Source organism: Rhagoletis pomonella, unplaced genomic scaffold, assembly GCF_013731165.1.
Source record: "Rhagoletis pomonella isolate Grant_MI unplaced genomic scaffold, Rhpom_1.0 Rhpom_scaffold_00013, whole genome shotgun sequence".
Taxonomy (NCBI): Eukaryota; Metazoa; Arthropoda; class Insecta; order Diptera; family Tephritidae; genus Rhagoletis; species Rhagoletis pomonella.
Window position 1 is genome coordinate 14034616 of NW_023458567.1, and position 16455 is coordinate 14051070.

General features: G+C 38.8%; 2 protein-coding genes across 5 annotated transcripts in view; one reads left to right on the forward strand and one right to left on the reverse strand.

Annotated features, from left to right (window-relative positions):
* The first annotated feature begins 5095 nt into the window (after nucleotides 1-5095).
* On the forward strand, nucleotides 5096-7618 carry LOC118748839. Its single transcript, XM_036483539.1, has 3 exons — nucleotides 5096-5334; nucleotides 6309-6432; nucleotides 6527-7618. The coding sequence occupies exons 1-3, from the start codon at nucleotides 5232-5234 to the stop codon at nucleotides 6636-6638; spliced, it is 339 nt and encodes a 112-aa protein (XP_036339432.1). The 5' UTR covers nucleotides 5096-5231; the 3' UTR covers nucleotides 6639-7618.
* A 7525-nt stretch (nucleotides 7619-15143) lies between these two features.
* LOC118748841 (putative GPI-anchor transamidase) overlaps nucleotides 15144-16455 on the reverse strand; it is a 2051-nt gene continuing 739 nt past the window's right edge. Inside the window, exons 3-8 of one of the 4 annotated variants that reach the window (XR_004994102.1) lie at nucleotides 16304-16444; nucleotides 16109-16226; nucleotides 15864-15974; nucleotides 15636-15796; nucleotides 15361-15574; nucleotides 15144-15271 (exon numbers count right to left, since the gene is read on the reverse strand). Coding sequence is in view for 3 of the 4 variants with exons in the window: in XM_036483541.1 (XP_036339434.1) it covers nucleotides 15472-15574; nucleotides 15636-15796; nucleotides 15864-15974; nucleotides 16109-16226; nucleotides 16304-16455 (645 nt within the window). In the remaining variant the exon portion in view is untranslated. Of the gene's footprint in view, nucleotides 15575-15635; nucleotides 15797-15863; nucleotides 15975-16108; nucleotides 16227-16303 lie in introns of all 4 variants that reach the window. The other 3 variants (XM_036483541.1, XM_036483540.1, XM_036483542.1) reach the window with 3 other exon arrangements.

The following is a 16455-nucleotide window of genomic DNA, read 5'->3' on the forward strand; positions in this document are numbered from 1 at the left end:
TCTGTATTTTTTTTTTAAACTTTTTAGCTAAATATAAGTATTTAAGCATATGTATGTCTTTTTATAAATTATGCTCGTTTAAAAATTTTAATTTCGCAGCATAAAAATAAACGATTTTAATTAAAGAAATTTCAAAAACATTTGCTTACATGTTTACATACATATGTATATGTATTTAAGTGTAGGTATGTAAGCGTTGATTTCGTTGAGTACGAATATGAAAATTTACGCTGGGGCAATTAAAAAAATCTTAAATAAATAAGTAAACATGCATTACTAAATGTTGTTTAAGTAAAAAATGCAAAACCACAAAATCCCAAAAATGTATAAGAAAATTTAAATTTTGTATAGAAACGGAAAATTTTTAATGAAAAATGTTTAAATAACGGCATGTATAAAACGCCAGCAAAGGTTTACACACACATGAAAAAAACAACATATTAAAAAAGTAGTAGCAACAAAAAAACAATTATAATGCAACCCTGACACATTACCAAATGTAAGTTATAAGCAAATAAAAAAAATATTACACAAAAAAATTAAATATAAAAATTAAAAATTATAGATACTAGAATTTGAGAAAAATTAATTAAGACGAAAATTGTATTTACGCAAGAGAATGGTATAAATATAATTATTAAATTGTATTAAAATAAATATTATGATGACATTTATTATTATTATTATTGCAGTGAGAAAAAATTATGGAATAAATAAAGATTTAATAAAAAAAGAGATTTAAGCAAATTTTTTACTGCAGTGAAGTGACGGAATGAAACTCGAGGTCAGATTTACATGCACAAAACAAACTATTTCCAATTTGTTTGTTTTTGTCAAATGTTTATTGTGATATATCAATTTTATTTAATGTTTACTAATTTGTGGAAGAATACTCTGCAAAAGAAGGAAAATATTTATTTATTAATTTTTTACGCTGTATTATTTTTTTTATATTTTAAAAATAATTTTTAAGCTGACATTTGTTAAATTATTGTTTTCGCGTATTAATTTTTCCGGCACACATTGCTTGTAATCAAAAAATAATTCCATAATTCATTATCTACGTTCCCGCCCTCGCAACCTTATTCTGCTCACTCTTACACGCCACTGCTTCCGGTATTCGATACTTACATTAAACAGCCAACACAAGCGCTTTGCAGTCATTAGGCAATTCCAAAATTGTCATTTCCACAGCCAACGCCAAAAAAATTTGTCATCTAATCAGAAGTAGCAGTAATTTGTCTTCTTTTTTTTGTAAAAAATCAAAGTCCGCAAAAAATCCCAAAATTAGCCATTTAACTCTTGCATCACAACCATTGCACCGTATCCGGCGCTCAGCATTTGTTTTGCCCGCCGCTCGCCCCCAATTTTGCCCACATTTGCTTTTGGCCGCAAAGCAACTGTCAACGACACTGAAGTGTGTCATTTCAGCTGAGGCGAGCAAAAATGCGCTCATGTACTGTCTTCGCTAATAACAAAAACAAAAAAAAACTAGTTTTGCGCTGTAAAACAATAACAATTTTGTAATGATAATTAATTAATCAGTGCAGCTTATTCCGGTATTCCGGTAATTTATGCCTACTCGTTTATTCTGAGGAATTCCGCTGCCATCGTTATGGTGTGAAAATGACTAATGCACACGAGTTTTCAAAAAAAAACACAAAATATAAAATATAAATCGTAAGTCAATAACTTTTTAATCAGAACAGTATAACATTTCGCATGCGCATAAATTTGAATAAATTTGTTTGTTTTTCAAACCTAAAACAACTGTTTTTGCCGACGCAGTGCAATCACCCTTAACTTTATATGTACATATATATTTTTTGTTGCTTTGTTTTTTTGTTTTTGAACTTTCTATTCCATCAAACGCTAAATATGTGTTCCTCACAAAAAACAAGCAATATCTGAAAGGTTAACCAAGTTCATGAAAGTTTAAAGAAGCTTTCAAACTCTTTATTGGGTAATAGGTTAGGTCATGAAGCTAAAGAGATCAAAGCACTAGAATCAGCTGTTGTTGTTATTGTTGCTGTAGCAGCAGTGCTCAAGCCCACAGATTCTGTCATGAGTCATCTTCTTCATCCTCTGACTATGTAAGCCTGAGGCCGCGGAAGCGGGCGGCGTCGATAGGCGCAGTCCAGAGCACTTCTGGTTTGAGGGTCGTAGGGTTTAAGGTGCATGTGATTAGATGTTAGGTGTAGTGATGACCTTTCCCACATGCGAGGCAGGTGTTCTGACCGCATCGCTGTATAGGCTGTTGAGCGCCGCTCTGTATCTTGCTGTGCCGAACGGATGGTCTACGAACGGCTCGCACTAGAATCAGTCATGCTCTTTGGTTGAATATATCCTTTAGAATGTGTTTATACTGTGGCTAGGGAAACACCAAAAAAGCGATTTTAATCACAAAAAAATTTTTTTCTCATTATCATCTCTTGTTTTGTAAATCATTTAGGAATACTAATTTGGACAATCTTTTTCCTTACAATCTGTTTGAGATTGATTAATTATTGAATTTCTCCTTCTTCTTATTTGGCCGAGTTCGTTGTCCATTCGAACGACATGGCCAAGCTAGTGGAGCCACTGTATTTTAATTCGCTGCATTATTTCCATGTCGTTGTGAAGCTCTTTCAGCTCATCGTTCTATCGACTGCGGTTCTCGCCCTCAGCAATGCGTAAATACCGGTAAATCTTCCGTAAGATCTTTCTCTCGAATACTCCAAGAGCCGCCTCATCGGATGTTGTCATTGTCCTCACCTACGCGCCTTATACCGGCACAGGCATGATGAGTGACTTATAGACGTGATTTTTGTACGACGAGAGAGGACTTTACTCCTGAATTGCCTATCCAGACCAAAGTACCACTTGTTGGCAAGAGTGATTCTCCGTTGGATTTCGATGCTGACAGTATTATCGGTGTTAATGCTGGTTCCCAAGAAAACGGGATTCTTCACTTTCTCGAAATTATAACTGTCAACAGTGACGTGGGTGCCAAGGCGTGAATGCGCTGCCTGTTTGTTTGCATGTGAAGATGCTGAGAAAAGAACACGAAAACTTAACAGCCCTGGCGCAGGGCAGAATAAAGGCAACTATATTTCGAGAAAAGAAAACGCTATAAGTTAGAAACGAATACGCTCCTTTATAGGGCAGGGGACATTTTATAGTGCCTAGCTTCTAAGGAGGTTGCAAATATTTTTTGTTGTTCTGATTACTGCCTTTATTCTCAGCGTAGTCATAGGAAACAGTGCTCTGTAGATTTAAAAGAGTATCGAATATTAGATTTCATCCTTACATAGTCTGATTAAGTCTACCAGTAATGGTTCACTTTCTAAGTATAGTTGTGAGCAGACCAAACCCATGGTGCTCAAAAGCTCAGACAGTGAAGCGAATGCTCTAGATGGGTGCTGAATGCATCATTTTGGTACAGTTATGAAGTGTGGAATCCTTCCTTTTTCCTTGCCGATGCTAATACTGTTTAACGCTGAGCTGGCACAAAGCCTAACTTAGCCACACTTGATCTTAAAGCATCATCATCTCAACTTTTTTACAAAAATCGTTCCGCACAAACTGGTGTGTAACGAAATTGTAAACTTTATAGTATAAGAGCTGTGGGACAACAAACTTACGGCAACGATCAATAAGCAGTGGAAAGCTAAAATTAGCGGCAATTCCTACAAATGGTTTTTCCGAGTTATACAACAGAAAGGTCTCTCTTTGAGCTCCCTGATGAAATAAAAAAAAGGAACTTAGACGGCATTAAGAAAGACGTAACACCTTGCTGAAGCTCTTGAAAAGTGAAACCAAACAAGCTTTAGTTTCAAGCGCTAAATTGGTTTATCTCGTGGTATCCGTATTCCATAGATTCTCAACCCTATTTCGAGTGCCGATTATTAGTAGATAAACGACTGTTAGCCTATTATCGATTATCTGTGGTATTTTCAAAGTCGTTTTCTTGTTCAATAAGTTAGTGTGAATATTTTATAGTCGCTTATTGAACGAGAAATCGACATTCACAATACCATGGAAAATCAAGAATCGACTAATAGCCGTTTATCTACTACTAGTCGACACTCGCAATAGGGGTGTCTGCTTCGTACTAGTTCGTATTACTTCTTTACTCGTCTGAAACTCGACTAAAACATTTTTTGAAAGAGACTAATTGGCCGATTGAAGAGAAATCAAACGGAGTTTATAGAGCCCGGTGCCGTTTCCATGAAATTTTTACATCAATCTTATTTAAGTGCTTCCTATGCAAGTATACGATATAAATGTATGCAAGTCGGTTATCTATTCGAATTCTAAAAACTCGAAGGCATTATTATTGCAATCCGCGAAAATATACTTACTTCAACTGAGTATCGCCCTAAGGCTCTGCTGATTGTCTATGAGCCTTTAATATTCATTTGCTCAGTAGTGGGAAGACGCTAATTGGCAATATTAATACGTTTACTCCCATGTCGAATAATTTATTTTGTTTCTTCCAAGTGTTCATGTATTTCGAAAAGTACGCAGATAAGCCAAAAGAGGCTATGAAAGACCTATTGGCATATTTTTCTTTAGAACTTAGCTGACCTTCAAGTTCACATATTTAACAAATAGCAAATTTGGGGCATAGAATAAAAACGAAAAAAAAGCTTGCGATAAGCTAGATTTCACCAAAAAATCATTTGCAAGAACATTTGCTTTCTCCGCCCCTTTCTCCCTGTCCCACCAAGCCACAAACGAAAGTGAATTCATTGTCAATGACCGATTGCCGGCAAAAACAATCAACGAAAAGTCAACAGCATCCAAAGCGTCGTCAATCGTTTCATCGAAAATATTCAAAATACCGTAAAAAAAAGAAAGCAGAGAGTAAATTAAATGCGCGCATCGAAGCTTACAGCCGAATAACATCGAAGATGATTAACTCGACAGCGTAAAATTCAATCAGTAAAGATTGAGACTAAGCAAATTTACTAGCTCGACAGTGTAGCGGGGGTGGAGTATGGAGGGTTGGGAAGATTGCTGGAAGAATCAGAACAGCAACAACAACAAGAATGAAGTTTAAGAACAACCGGATGATTGCCGGCGCTTCCGATGTGTACTGTGGCTTTGTATAAAAAGTGCTGAACGCAGCTGGATTCAGCATCAGTCGAACACTTCTCGTTGTGCGCTCGCAGTCGCTTTGAAAGCTAAACAATTAAATAAGAATTTTAAACTTTTCTTAAGTTCGTTAAAAACAAAAGTAACCGAAAATGAAGTTCTACGTGTGCGTTGTTGCTGTTTTCGCTATTGTTTTCGCCAGTATGTGCTTTGTGAGTGAAGCGGCGGTGGCACGCGCCCAATACAAAAACTCAGGTGAGTGAAGTGAAGTGGGCAGAAGGGATTTAATAAAAAGGTATATACATATGTATGTACGTACATATGTAGATACAGACATATATCTATTAGATAATATAAATTATTGTTTTTTTTTTAATTTATGGTTTTCGCTTATAACTAAATCTAAAAACAATTTTATTTAAAAAAATATTTCGAAATTTTTAATTTGATTTTTAAATCATTATAACCATACTTTAATAAAAAATTTATTGCGATTTAATTACAAAATGTTTAGAACCGTTTTTTGTTTGGAAAAAATATTTGAAAATTTGGAATTAATTTTGATTTTCCAAATAATTAAAAAATATAAAATGAGTATTTTTTGTTTAGTTGTATTGATTTTTTGCGACGAAACTTTCGTATGTGAAATCTGCCAAATTAAGATTTTTTTAATTAAAACTTTTTTCTGTAAAAAAGTTTTATATGTAGGGTTTTTAAATTGTAAACGTTGACAACAAAAAATATTGCATACTAAAATAAAAATATTTCAAATTTAATAGAAATGATTTTTTTGTTGTTGAATATAAAATTTAAGTTTCTGGAAAAAGTAATAAAAAATATTTAAATTCGGAGATAAAACCCAAAAAACGAAGGGCAAACAAACACTTTTTTAATTTGTAAAAAAGAAAATATAAAAAAAGACATTTTTACTAAGCACGCATGCTCAAAGGAAAAACAACAAAAGTTGTTTTATTTATAATTCGAAATAAAAATTTGTTAAGTGAAAAAATACTAAAATTTTGAAAAAAAAAGAAAATTAAAATAACCTGCAATGAAAAATATTATTAAATTATTAAGCCCATTTTTTGAGTTTGCAACTCTCGATTTTTTGATATTTTCTTAAGCCAAGTTTTTATATAAAAAAAAAAAACTGTTCGTTCTGAAAAACCCCATAATTTTACAAAAATGTAGCAATGAATTTTATATTCTCCTTTATTTCGCCTTTCCAGCTTACCCTGGCAAATGCTATATCAGTGAGGACTTGATTTTGTCTTCTGGCCAAACCGCTAAGGCACCCACTAATCCCTGTGCCAGCATCAAGTGTCTGGGCGATGGAAATGTTGAGTTCACAACGTGAGTATCATTTTATGGAAGAGCAATAAATATATTCTACTTAAGTCAAAATACCATCATTAAATTCCGAAAATATTCCATTTCATGCCAACAGTTGTCCTGCTGTGGCGCCACCTAAAGGCTGCAAGCAACGTGACTTCGTCAACGCCAAGCGCGCCTATCCCGACTGCTGTGAGCGTGCCTACGACTGTACGCGTAGCTTTTAAGTGAAGTGAATACAAGAGAAGCGGAAGATAGAAAGGGAAAAGCAGGAGAGAAATCACTTAACAGAAATACCCAATGGAAACCACAAGCAGCTTCACTACGAACATCAACTAGCATTAAAGCCATTATAGCCAATAAAAAAATCACTATCATTCGACAGCGAGACACCGTCATCACCATCGCCATCGCCACCATCATCAACAGCAATACAGCGGAGTCATTTTAATCATCAGCAATCACCTAGTGCCATCTCGTAGTCATTTGCTTCCTCATTGCCGTTGTCGAGGTGTGTGAGTCAGGTCACAAACACGCCTTGCCTTATACGGCACCAACACGCACATACCATATCATTGCGCATGCGCACGCACGCCCATACTCGCATACTCGCAAACCAATATTTAAACCATTTAAGCCCATTAAGCTCATCTTAAAGTACAATGTTTTTGGCCGGCTGCTAGCTGTAACTAAGATGTCTAGCTTGGCGCAGCCGGCTAGCAAACCAGCATATCCCTGCCATTATTCGCTGGGGACTTCCGCGACGGCATTTAACAGCGTCACCGTCACCGGCAATCATTTTAGTAACATAAGTTGGTTTTGGTTTTTCGTTTTTTTTTTTTATTTTTAACCATCTGCACTATTTATTACTTTAGCACTCATATTTAACTTTTTGTTTGTTTTTGTTTTTTTTTTACTTATTGTTTATTATGTCGTTCATTTAATACTTTTGTTCATAATTTATTAGTTTATATTTTATGCATTTTTAAATTGTTGAATTTTTATTTTCTTGCACTTCATTCATTTATGGAATTTTTGTCATTACACATTCTCCGCACCAATAAGGATTATAAAATAAAGTTAAGCTTTAAATATAAAAAACAAAGAATTTTTAATGGGGTGTGGTCGATGGCTTAATGTTCCAGACGGGCAAGTCAAGAAGCTGAAATATAATTGGTGGCAATTTATGTACGTCTGTAGTTATATACATATAAATACACACATATCATCGTGCTAAAATACCCTATTTGTAAATTCTTTTTTTTCGAATTGATACTCGTACTTTGCTACTTTGAATTTTACTCAGCATGTAAAGGCGCGCCACTTATTCTTTCATTCACTCGCAATTGGACGCTGACTAGTAACAACAAGTGCGAATGGCGTGCAGGAGAGAATGTTGGGTCTTAAGTGGCCCTTGTAAGTTCCTCCTTTCCAATTACGACCCTAACACCCTAAGCCTGAAAGCAACTGACAGGACGGCTATTTACACCACAGCCAGTCCTAGGCATCGGAATGACTCGGGTATTGCCGACCAAGGACTTTTGTTTCGGCAATCTAACGCTGTTCTCGATTCTAATCTCAGAGAAAAAACCTACATAATTTTGCTGTGGCCTAAGCTTACGAAATATTTGTCGTCTCATGTTGCCACGATAACCGACAATCACAGCATTCGTGGCGACTCACAATCTGCGCAATACGCCTATGCCTTCCAGCACCCACTGCTTCACAGAGCTCACCTGAGCTAAAACTTTAGTGGCCAAGTGGTCAACCACGACACCGTCAACCACCCCAAGTACGCAGAAACATCAAACGCGGCAAGCACAACAAGCATCCGGTAGGCAACAACAAGGAACTGATCGAGGAAATAACCGTCTCAATGGGTCGACATGCCTGCGATCCAGGAAACTACACAGTTAATAGTGGTAGCTCATCGTTCCATCGTTCCTCGTACCGTGCAGTATCCTGTCATCGAAGCCAACGTCGACCGCAGGTACACGAGCCTAGAATGTCAGGGTATTGCTTTCCAGTCAGGCGATGTTAGCTCGAAATGCTTTTCTTCCGCGGAACACCGCACCTACATCCACTTCAACACAAAGCTGATTGGGACGACTTCGTGTAAATTACCAAGAGCACCTTCGCCGCTCTTCCCGCACCAAGACAACTGAATTAGCTCCTCGCTTCATCCCTGCTCGACAGTAAGCAGAAACCCGGCGTAATTTCCCAGCGAACGAGCGTAACCACCTTCGCCAGATCGACTGCGGAGATCCCCGTATCAGGGATTTTATGATTACATTCTACAACTGGCTAATAAGCATAAGTGGAAAAAGTGCACTTCAGACGGAATATGCCAATGCGATAACCCGACTTGTGGAAGTTGGAGAACACTATGTAGTTCCACTACTGAAGTCGGTTAACCTGCCAACAAAGGGCTATAACCCGATAACACATCTTTCCCGGGTAGAGCAGACAGTTGAAGCCTTGCTACTCCTGTACTTCACGTGCGAGCCACCACAACACTGAACGCCATAAACATCCAGATAATTTGTGGCCTAAATCGTTACCGCCCCTATGAGAGAACAGTCCTAGTAACGTTGAATCTGTCTAATGCTTTTTACACAGTCTGTCATTCCACGCAATCAAATGGTATAAACGTCTCCCCTCTTCCACAGGGTATCAACCGGAAGTCAGCGATGACGTCAGTTATCTTCAGATATAAAACATCAAAGTGAAGGAAAATTAAACAGGGACTACCACAGGCTGGTACTGTCTTCCCGCTTCTGCTCAATTTCTACATTTCGAAACTTCCTCAAAAATCAGAGGGAATTTTCGGAGCTTCCCGGATTGGTGAACTATGCCCTTCCGAGCCCTGCTCCCACTACAGCGTTTACGACCCTCCTATGATCAAGGTAGTTTTCGAATATATAATTTGATCTTTGCGCGCGACTTTGCAAATATATGTAATTTTTGATTTTCTTAATTTTTTTGATTTTCAGCTTCTTTTTGCATAATTTAGCGAAAAGAATTTTTCAAACAATGAAAAAATCCCACCAGATATTGGGAAAAAGCGAGTATTGACACCTAAGTCATTTTATTGTATAACCTTTGTTTTCTGAGAGTGGAAAGCAGGAAACAAAAATTACCCAAAATTCCATCACATTTAATGACTGGGCCCACATTTTTTGTGTATTTTGAACGTTATAGTAATCCAATCTTCCCCATATTTTATATTTAGGTTTTTCTAATAAAATAAAGACTACAATCTAAATTTCATTGAAATCGGATAAGATTTAATGTTTCCGCCCATAAGAGTAGAGGGCGTGGCAATTATTCCATCTTTACAAAATTTCATAATTCTCTATTTCTAAGTAAAACTAGAGCACATGTCAAGTTTCAGTGAAATCGGTGCAGGTGTACTATTATTTCCATCTGCCTCCATATAGTCGAAACACTGTGCGTCGGCGGTATACCAATTCTAACTGTGAATAACCCAAAAGGCCTCGGAGTAACCATCGGCAGCCTACTCTCTTTACCGGCGTACACAACCGCAATTGCCTATAAACTGCAGAGCCGCAACAAAGTCCTCAAATCGCTCGCCGCGCATTGGTCGGAGAAACCACGTTTTATGCGAAAAATTCAAAAGGACTATTGCGATATTAATAAAAGTTTACGATCTTAGTTCCACAGTTGGCAGCTGTCAAATCAATTTTCAAATTTCTTTAAAAAAGTAAAATACTTTTGAAAATTCCACTGATTAGGCTTTTGGGCGCGCTAGTCACGAATTGTATGTCAAATTAAAATTTTGACATTGACAGCTGCCAAACGAACTGTACATTTATTAAAAATTAAAAAATCTTTTTCAAATGCCACTGATTATTGTGTAAGACACGGTAGTCACAAATTTTATGCCGAATTAAAAGTTTGACAGGTGACAGTTGTCAATTGGACTGTCAGTTTCTTTAAAAGTTTAAGCCTTTTTAAAATGCCACTTATTAAGCTTTGCCATGCTAACCACGGATATAATTTTAAACTCAAATTTTGACAGCTTCCAATTTCTCTACTACATTTTTCCAAAAATGAAACCTTCGAGGCTTTAAGATTCACTGGTCTTTAGGGTAATATATAGGTCCAGATCCTTTTCAAGCTTTTTTAGTTGACAACTGTCATTTTCTTTAAAAGTAAAAAAAAATTCTTAAATATCGCCCTTTTTAGTTGCTTTCTTGCAGTTGGGTGACACGATTTTTTTGCTTATCAAATTAAATGATTAATTTCAACGACGGGAACATATTTAAAATTAATTTAGTATAAGTTGCGATCCCGTACGAGTCCGGACTAGTCAGAAATAGTCAGAATCAGTCAGATTTTACTGGAAATCGATCCCGTACTCGGTTCTCTGACTATTGAGAGGACAAAAAAGATAGTAAATACGGTTCTCTCTCTGTCAGAAGTTACCAGTTTTAGTCCGAGAATTTTTTGCTGGTAAATTCTGGTAAATGTGTCAAACGATCAGCTGTAGTGTGTTTGGCAGCCAAATTGTAAACAAAAGAAAAGTGCACTCTGCTAATTCATGTTGAAAAGTATTTAATTACTTGTTTAAGTGGATTCTAATGAATTTGAAAATATATTTGGTTATTTACATGTGTGACCTGAGTGTGTTTACATACAAAATAAGCAAAATTTTACACCCAAAATTTGGAGGTTATGTTGAAGTTGACAGAAGTTACCATTTTTTACTAGAAAGCGATCCCGTACTTTTCAATGTTACTCTCTCGCTCTGAGCGAATTTTTATTTTTTGACAGTTTTACTAGTCCGAGTCCGAGGAATACGGGATTGCACCTATATATAATTATACAGGGTGGTTCACAGGCGTCGTACGTAAATGGGAAAAATAGTTTGTGCTCTCTGCTATATGCTCAACCGAAAAAAAAAATGTAAATACAAACATACATACACACATATTAATTTTCTTTAATGTTATATGAAATTCGCTATTTCCATTGATCAAACCTCAATAACTTTATTTAAAAATGAGAAAACTGCCATAATGAGGACACAATGGATTTTCCATTTTGAATTTTCAAAACCTCGTTTAAAGTTTGTAATGAACGAACTTAAGAACCTCTAAATACCTGTCCAGACTCAACCCGAATATGTGAAGAGATGGTTGGCGTTGTGCGGGTAGCTCAATCCTACTCTACTTACACCCCTCTCCCATTGGTCCGCCCCCGAAGGAACAGCCCATTTCTAGAGCCTACCGTGAGTTGAGCTTGACGACAACGATATAAGCAGGGCTTAGTAATGCCGCTACAACAAAACAATAAAAACAACCTCTAAATACCAAAATTCATGAAAATTTAGCAATTTGTTTTTAATTCTTGGACTCATATTGAATTCGCTGTTTCCAATTTTCGATATTTGACTTCAAATTTGTTTTGTTATAAATTATATTAATCTTTTAATGCACTTTATTCGGAAATAATAAATTAGTGAAATAAAAATGGCTACCACTCTTTTTGGTGCCAGTATAAGCGGGGCTTTTTTTAGTAGAAAATTTAAGAACCCATTGTATTACATTTCGGTAAAGGAGTGACGGTTTTGCGCGGTTGTTGTTGCTGTTGTAGCGGCTACAACAACCCCGCCCAGATCGGTTGGTATCTCAGTCGTTGTCGTCAAGTTCCACTAACGGCAACCCTAGGAAGCGTGCAGCTTCTGTGGGGTTTGTCCACAGGGACAAGGCCGTTAGGGTTGTCGGGTTTTTCGGGCATGCGGAGAGATGTTTCGAGTCATGTGGGGTCTCTCCGCATGCCGGACACTCATTCGGCACATCCTCATTCAACCTACTCAAGTAGGAGTTCAGCCTGCTGCAGTAGCCGGAGCGAAGTTGGGCGAGTGTTGTGCGTGTCTCCCGAGGCAGATGAAGCTCCGTCTAGTCTATGTCCGGGGGTGGTATGCCTAGAACGGCATTCACAGGTCTAGAGTCTACATAACTCGAGACTGAGTCCCTGTGAATGCCGTTCAGGGCCTGTCTGTAAGCTGTCGGGTCCAGAGGTTGCTTAATGAACCTCTGGACTTCGTCCGTCAGTTCATATAGATGCCTCCTGACGTGCCTAGGCGAGGGCTCCTCTGCAAGCAGCTGTCTGCTTGGGTGGCCACTTCTGTGGCTCCCGATCAGGAACTGCTTGCAGAGCATTATGTTATGCTCCTTTACAGGGAGCATTTGCGCCTCGCCGTGCAGGTGGTGTTCAGGCGACATCAAGAGGCATCCCGTCGCTGTCCTGAGTGCGGTGTTCTGTACAGTCTGTAGCTTCGTCCACTGCGTCCTACTAGTCCCTGGCGACCACACTGGCTCTGCGTAGTTCCAAACCGGCCGGCCTATTGCCTTGTATGTTGCCAGCAACGTTTCTTTGTCTTTGCCCCAAGTACTGCCGGCTAGCGACTTGAGGACCTTGTTGCGGCTCTGTACTTTATTGACAATAGCGGTTGAGTGCGCAGAGAAGGAGAGCAGGCTGTCGAATGTTACTCCGAGTATTTTGGGGTTATTCACCGTCGGAATTGGTGTGTCATCGACGTGAATCCCCAGCGGTAGCCTGACCTCCTTCGTCCAGGTTGTGAACAGGGTCGCGGAGGATTTCGTAGGGGAGAGGGCTAGACACTTTGCAGTGAAGAAGCGAGAAAGTTCGGAGAGATAGCCGTTTACTTTCGAACACAGGTCATCAATTCCATTCCCAGTCGCCATGATCGAGCAATCGTCGGCATAAGAGACAATCGAGACTCCCTCTGGTGGTTGAGGGAGCTTTGAAATGTAAAAGTTAAACAGTAGCGGGGAAAGGACACCACCCTGAGGAACCCCCTGTTTTATTTTTCGCTGCTTACTCGTTTTGTCTCTAAACATTACCGACGAATGTCGACCACTCAGATAATTTGCCGACCACCGTTTGAGCCTCTGTGGGAGAGAGGAGGCCTCTATATCTTCTAGCAGCGTGGAATGGCAGACGGTGTCAAACGCCTTTGACAAGTCCAACGCTACTAGAATCGTTCTCTCACAGGGACGGTTACGGTTAAGGCCACGAGTTATCTGAGTGTTTATGGCGTTAAGTGCTGTTGTTGTACTGTGAACTTTACGGAAGCCATGCTGATGCTTCGCTGGGGTCAGGTGGTTTGTGAAGTACGGGAGTAGCAAGGCCTCGAGTGTCTTCGCTACCGGGGAACGGACGATACGAATCTCCTTTGTTGGCAGGTTTCCCGGGTTTGAGCAGTGGGACCACTCTCCCCACCTTCCAGATGTCTGGGATGATGAGGGTGGCCATTGACAAGTTGAGGACCTCCGTTAGGTACGCTACCCCCGCAGGACCCAAATTTTTCAGCATCAGCATGCATATTCCGTCGGGACCCATGGCTTTGGAGGCTTTCGCCTTCCCGATGGCCACCTGAACTTCACCGCAAGTGAAAGCAAGGGGGGCACAAGTTGTTGGCAGTTTGTGCAGCCTTCTGATCACTCGACGCTTGGCTTTGTCCACCGGAGGACGCAGTATGAACTGCCGGCTAAAATAGCTCGCGCATCGCTCCGGGTCCGACGAGGCATGGTCGCCGAAGGAAATTTCGACTCTGTCGTCGTGCTTCGTCGGATTAGACAATGACCTCACGGTTGACCAAAGCTTGCTCACACCAGAGGTGAAATTACAAGTCTTCAAATGCTCCTCCCACTTCTTCCGCTTATGTACGTTTACAAGTTGTCGAATCTCCGCGTTGAGATCCCTGATACGGGGATCTCCGGGATCGGCCTGACGAAGGCTATCACGCTCATCGGCTAGAACAGCCGCTTCGTCAGGGAAGTTTGGACGTGGGTCCGATATACATCCTGCCGGTATGAAGCGAGCTGCAGCAGCAGTGATAGCCCTGCGGAACTTACGTTCACCGAGATGGACGTCGGTTGGTGTGGGGAGCGCTGCGAAGGTGTTTTCGGTAAACTCCGCGTAACCTTTCCAATCAGCTTTAGAAAAGTTGATATAGGTCCGTTGTTTGGCGGAGGCAAAGTCGGTTGGTTTATCTATCGAGATGACTATGGGTAGATGGTCTGATGCTAGAGTCAGCATAGGTCGCCACGTTATGCTGTTTATCAGACCAGCGCTGACTATTGTGATGTCTGGCGAGCTACTGCAGTTACCCATAATCCTGGTGGGTGCGTCGTCGTTCATTGTGCAGAATGTCGAATCGTCTATCTGCGCGGTCCTACTCATTAGTTCTAGCTTGTTGAAAAAAAAAAAAATTGAAAAATAAGCGGGGTTATTAAGTTATAGAAAGTTTAACTACGAATTTTTATTACTTGCGTAATATTCCATACGAAAATATTTTCCATGTGTAAGAAGTATGTAATACCAAACTGGCAACTACTGTTATAATTAAAAGTTTCCATAAAAAATTTTTAAGAAACCTCTCGACACATAACGGTTAGACCATATAACATATAATCAGTCTTCAGTTGGACTTTTCAGAATATTTCGCCTAATTTATCACAATTTTCAAATAAACCTTTTTCCCGTAAAACATGGGCTCTCCGACCACTGTGTGCATGCAGCATTCTGGCAATATTCTTTAAAGTACTTTGTTTATCTGTTCTGCTATTAGGTATATATACATAAGTAAATCAACTAGGCTAGAAGTATGAGCTCCTCTATCGAAATAACATAGTATTTTCCTATAAGATGATTTAAAATAAAAATGTTACCTTATTAACTCTTTTACACCATTGAGGTTTGCAAAACTATGTGGCTGCTTTTTGAAAACTGCAACTGTTGAACTATTTTCCGTAGATTTACACGATAATTTAGATTTAATGGAATTCTTGAAACATATTTGAAATCTCTATAAATGCAAATATTAATCAGTATCATAAAAGACAGTAGTTCGTTATGAATTATAATTTACGCTGACATATTTATAAACAGGCGTACATTTTTCATATCAGAAATACTCCCGCATTCATCTATAAAGCTTTGACCAGCGCATAAAATATGTTTCTGATATTTATGTAATACTCTTCAGTCTAATAGATGTTTTGTATTCTATTTAAATAATTCTGTAGGAAATTGGGACGGGAATTCCACTTTGAAGGTGCTACGTTGAGCTGCCTCTTCTTCAGCGGCAATGGCGGCGTTAATAAAATCTCTGTAGGAGGTAAAAGTTGAAAATATATATTTTTTTAAATTAGTGTAAACTTAAAACTCACTCTTCTTCGGCTAGCGTAATATTAACACGCCCTGTGGAGATTTGTGTGGGACGTATGGAACCAAAGAAATCTGTTATCGGCACTTTATTTGGATCACGCCTATAGAGATCTTTACGCACGCCAACGGTGGAAATGCAGACGCGTTTGGGACAAACTTGTAGCTGAATGGTAAAAGAAGTGTATTATAAAAATTATGCTTTTTCAAATTTTTATCACTTAAGGACTTACAAATTCGCCCATTGTCTTTTTGCTGTTAGGTTGAACTCTTTCTAAAAACTCTAGAGCATAGTACGTATAACGATCAATCATATATACGCCAATCGACTGGTCAACATGGTGCTGGAAAGTAATGAGATATTGAAAACGCATTGCTTGCAGGAAAAATGTTGAAAAATAGAACATCTCTTTGCTAAATTGCAGTCGATATGGTGAAATTTTATAAAAATTTTATTTTTTTGTGTTTCGCAACTCACCGACAACGAATCTTCGCCCACCAAACTGCTTGCCACTGCCAGCACATTAGGTGAGGTAAACTTTTCATACAAAGAAGCCGCCTGGCAGGTATCTACCATGAAAAATAGCTCATTGTAACTGAAATAAGGAAGAGCAGAAGTATTTATTAATGCGAAAAGATTGCGGCACTCTAAAATGACCATCTCTCTACCCACCGCTTCTTCTCCCACATCTGCTCGACAGCATCAGCCAACTCTTGACTTGTAATCTCTTCGGAATCTTGAAATTTAAGGAAACCATCGCCCCCATGACCAGTCAGATAAATGAGCACATTACTGCCAGCATCGGTTAGCAATTTTTTCGAACG

Bases quoted from the DNA above. Each gene is read 5' to 3' on its own strand.
- LOC118748839 (XM_036483539.1), top strand. From the start codon at position 5,232: ATGAAGTTCTACGTGTGCGTTGTTGCTGTTTTCGCTATTGTTTTCGCC. The intron at 5,335-6,308 runs GTGAGTGAAGTG...TCGCCTTTCCAG, and splicing joins CGCCCAATACAAAAACTCAG to CTTACCCTGGCAAATGCTAT. The intron at 6,433-6,526 runs GTGAGTATCATT...TCATGCCAACAG, and splicing joins GGAAATGTTGAGTTCACAAC to TTGTCCTGCTGTGGCGCCAC.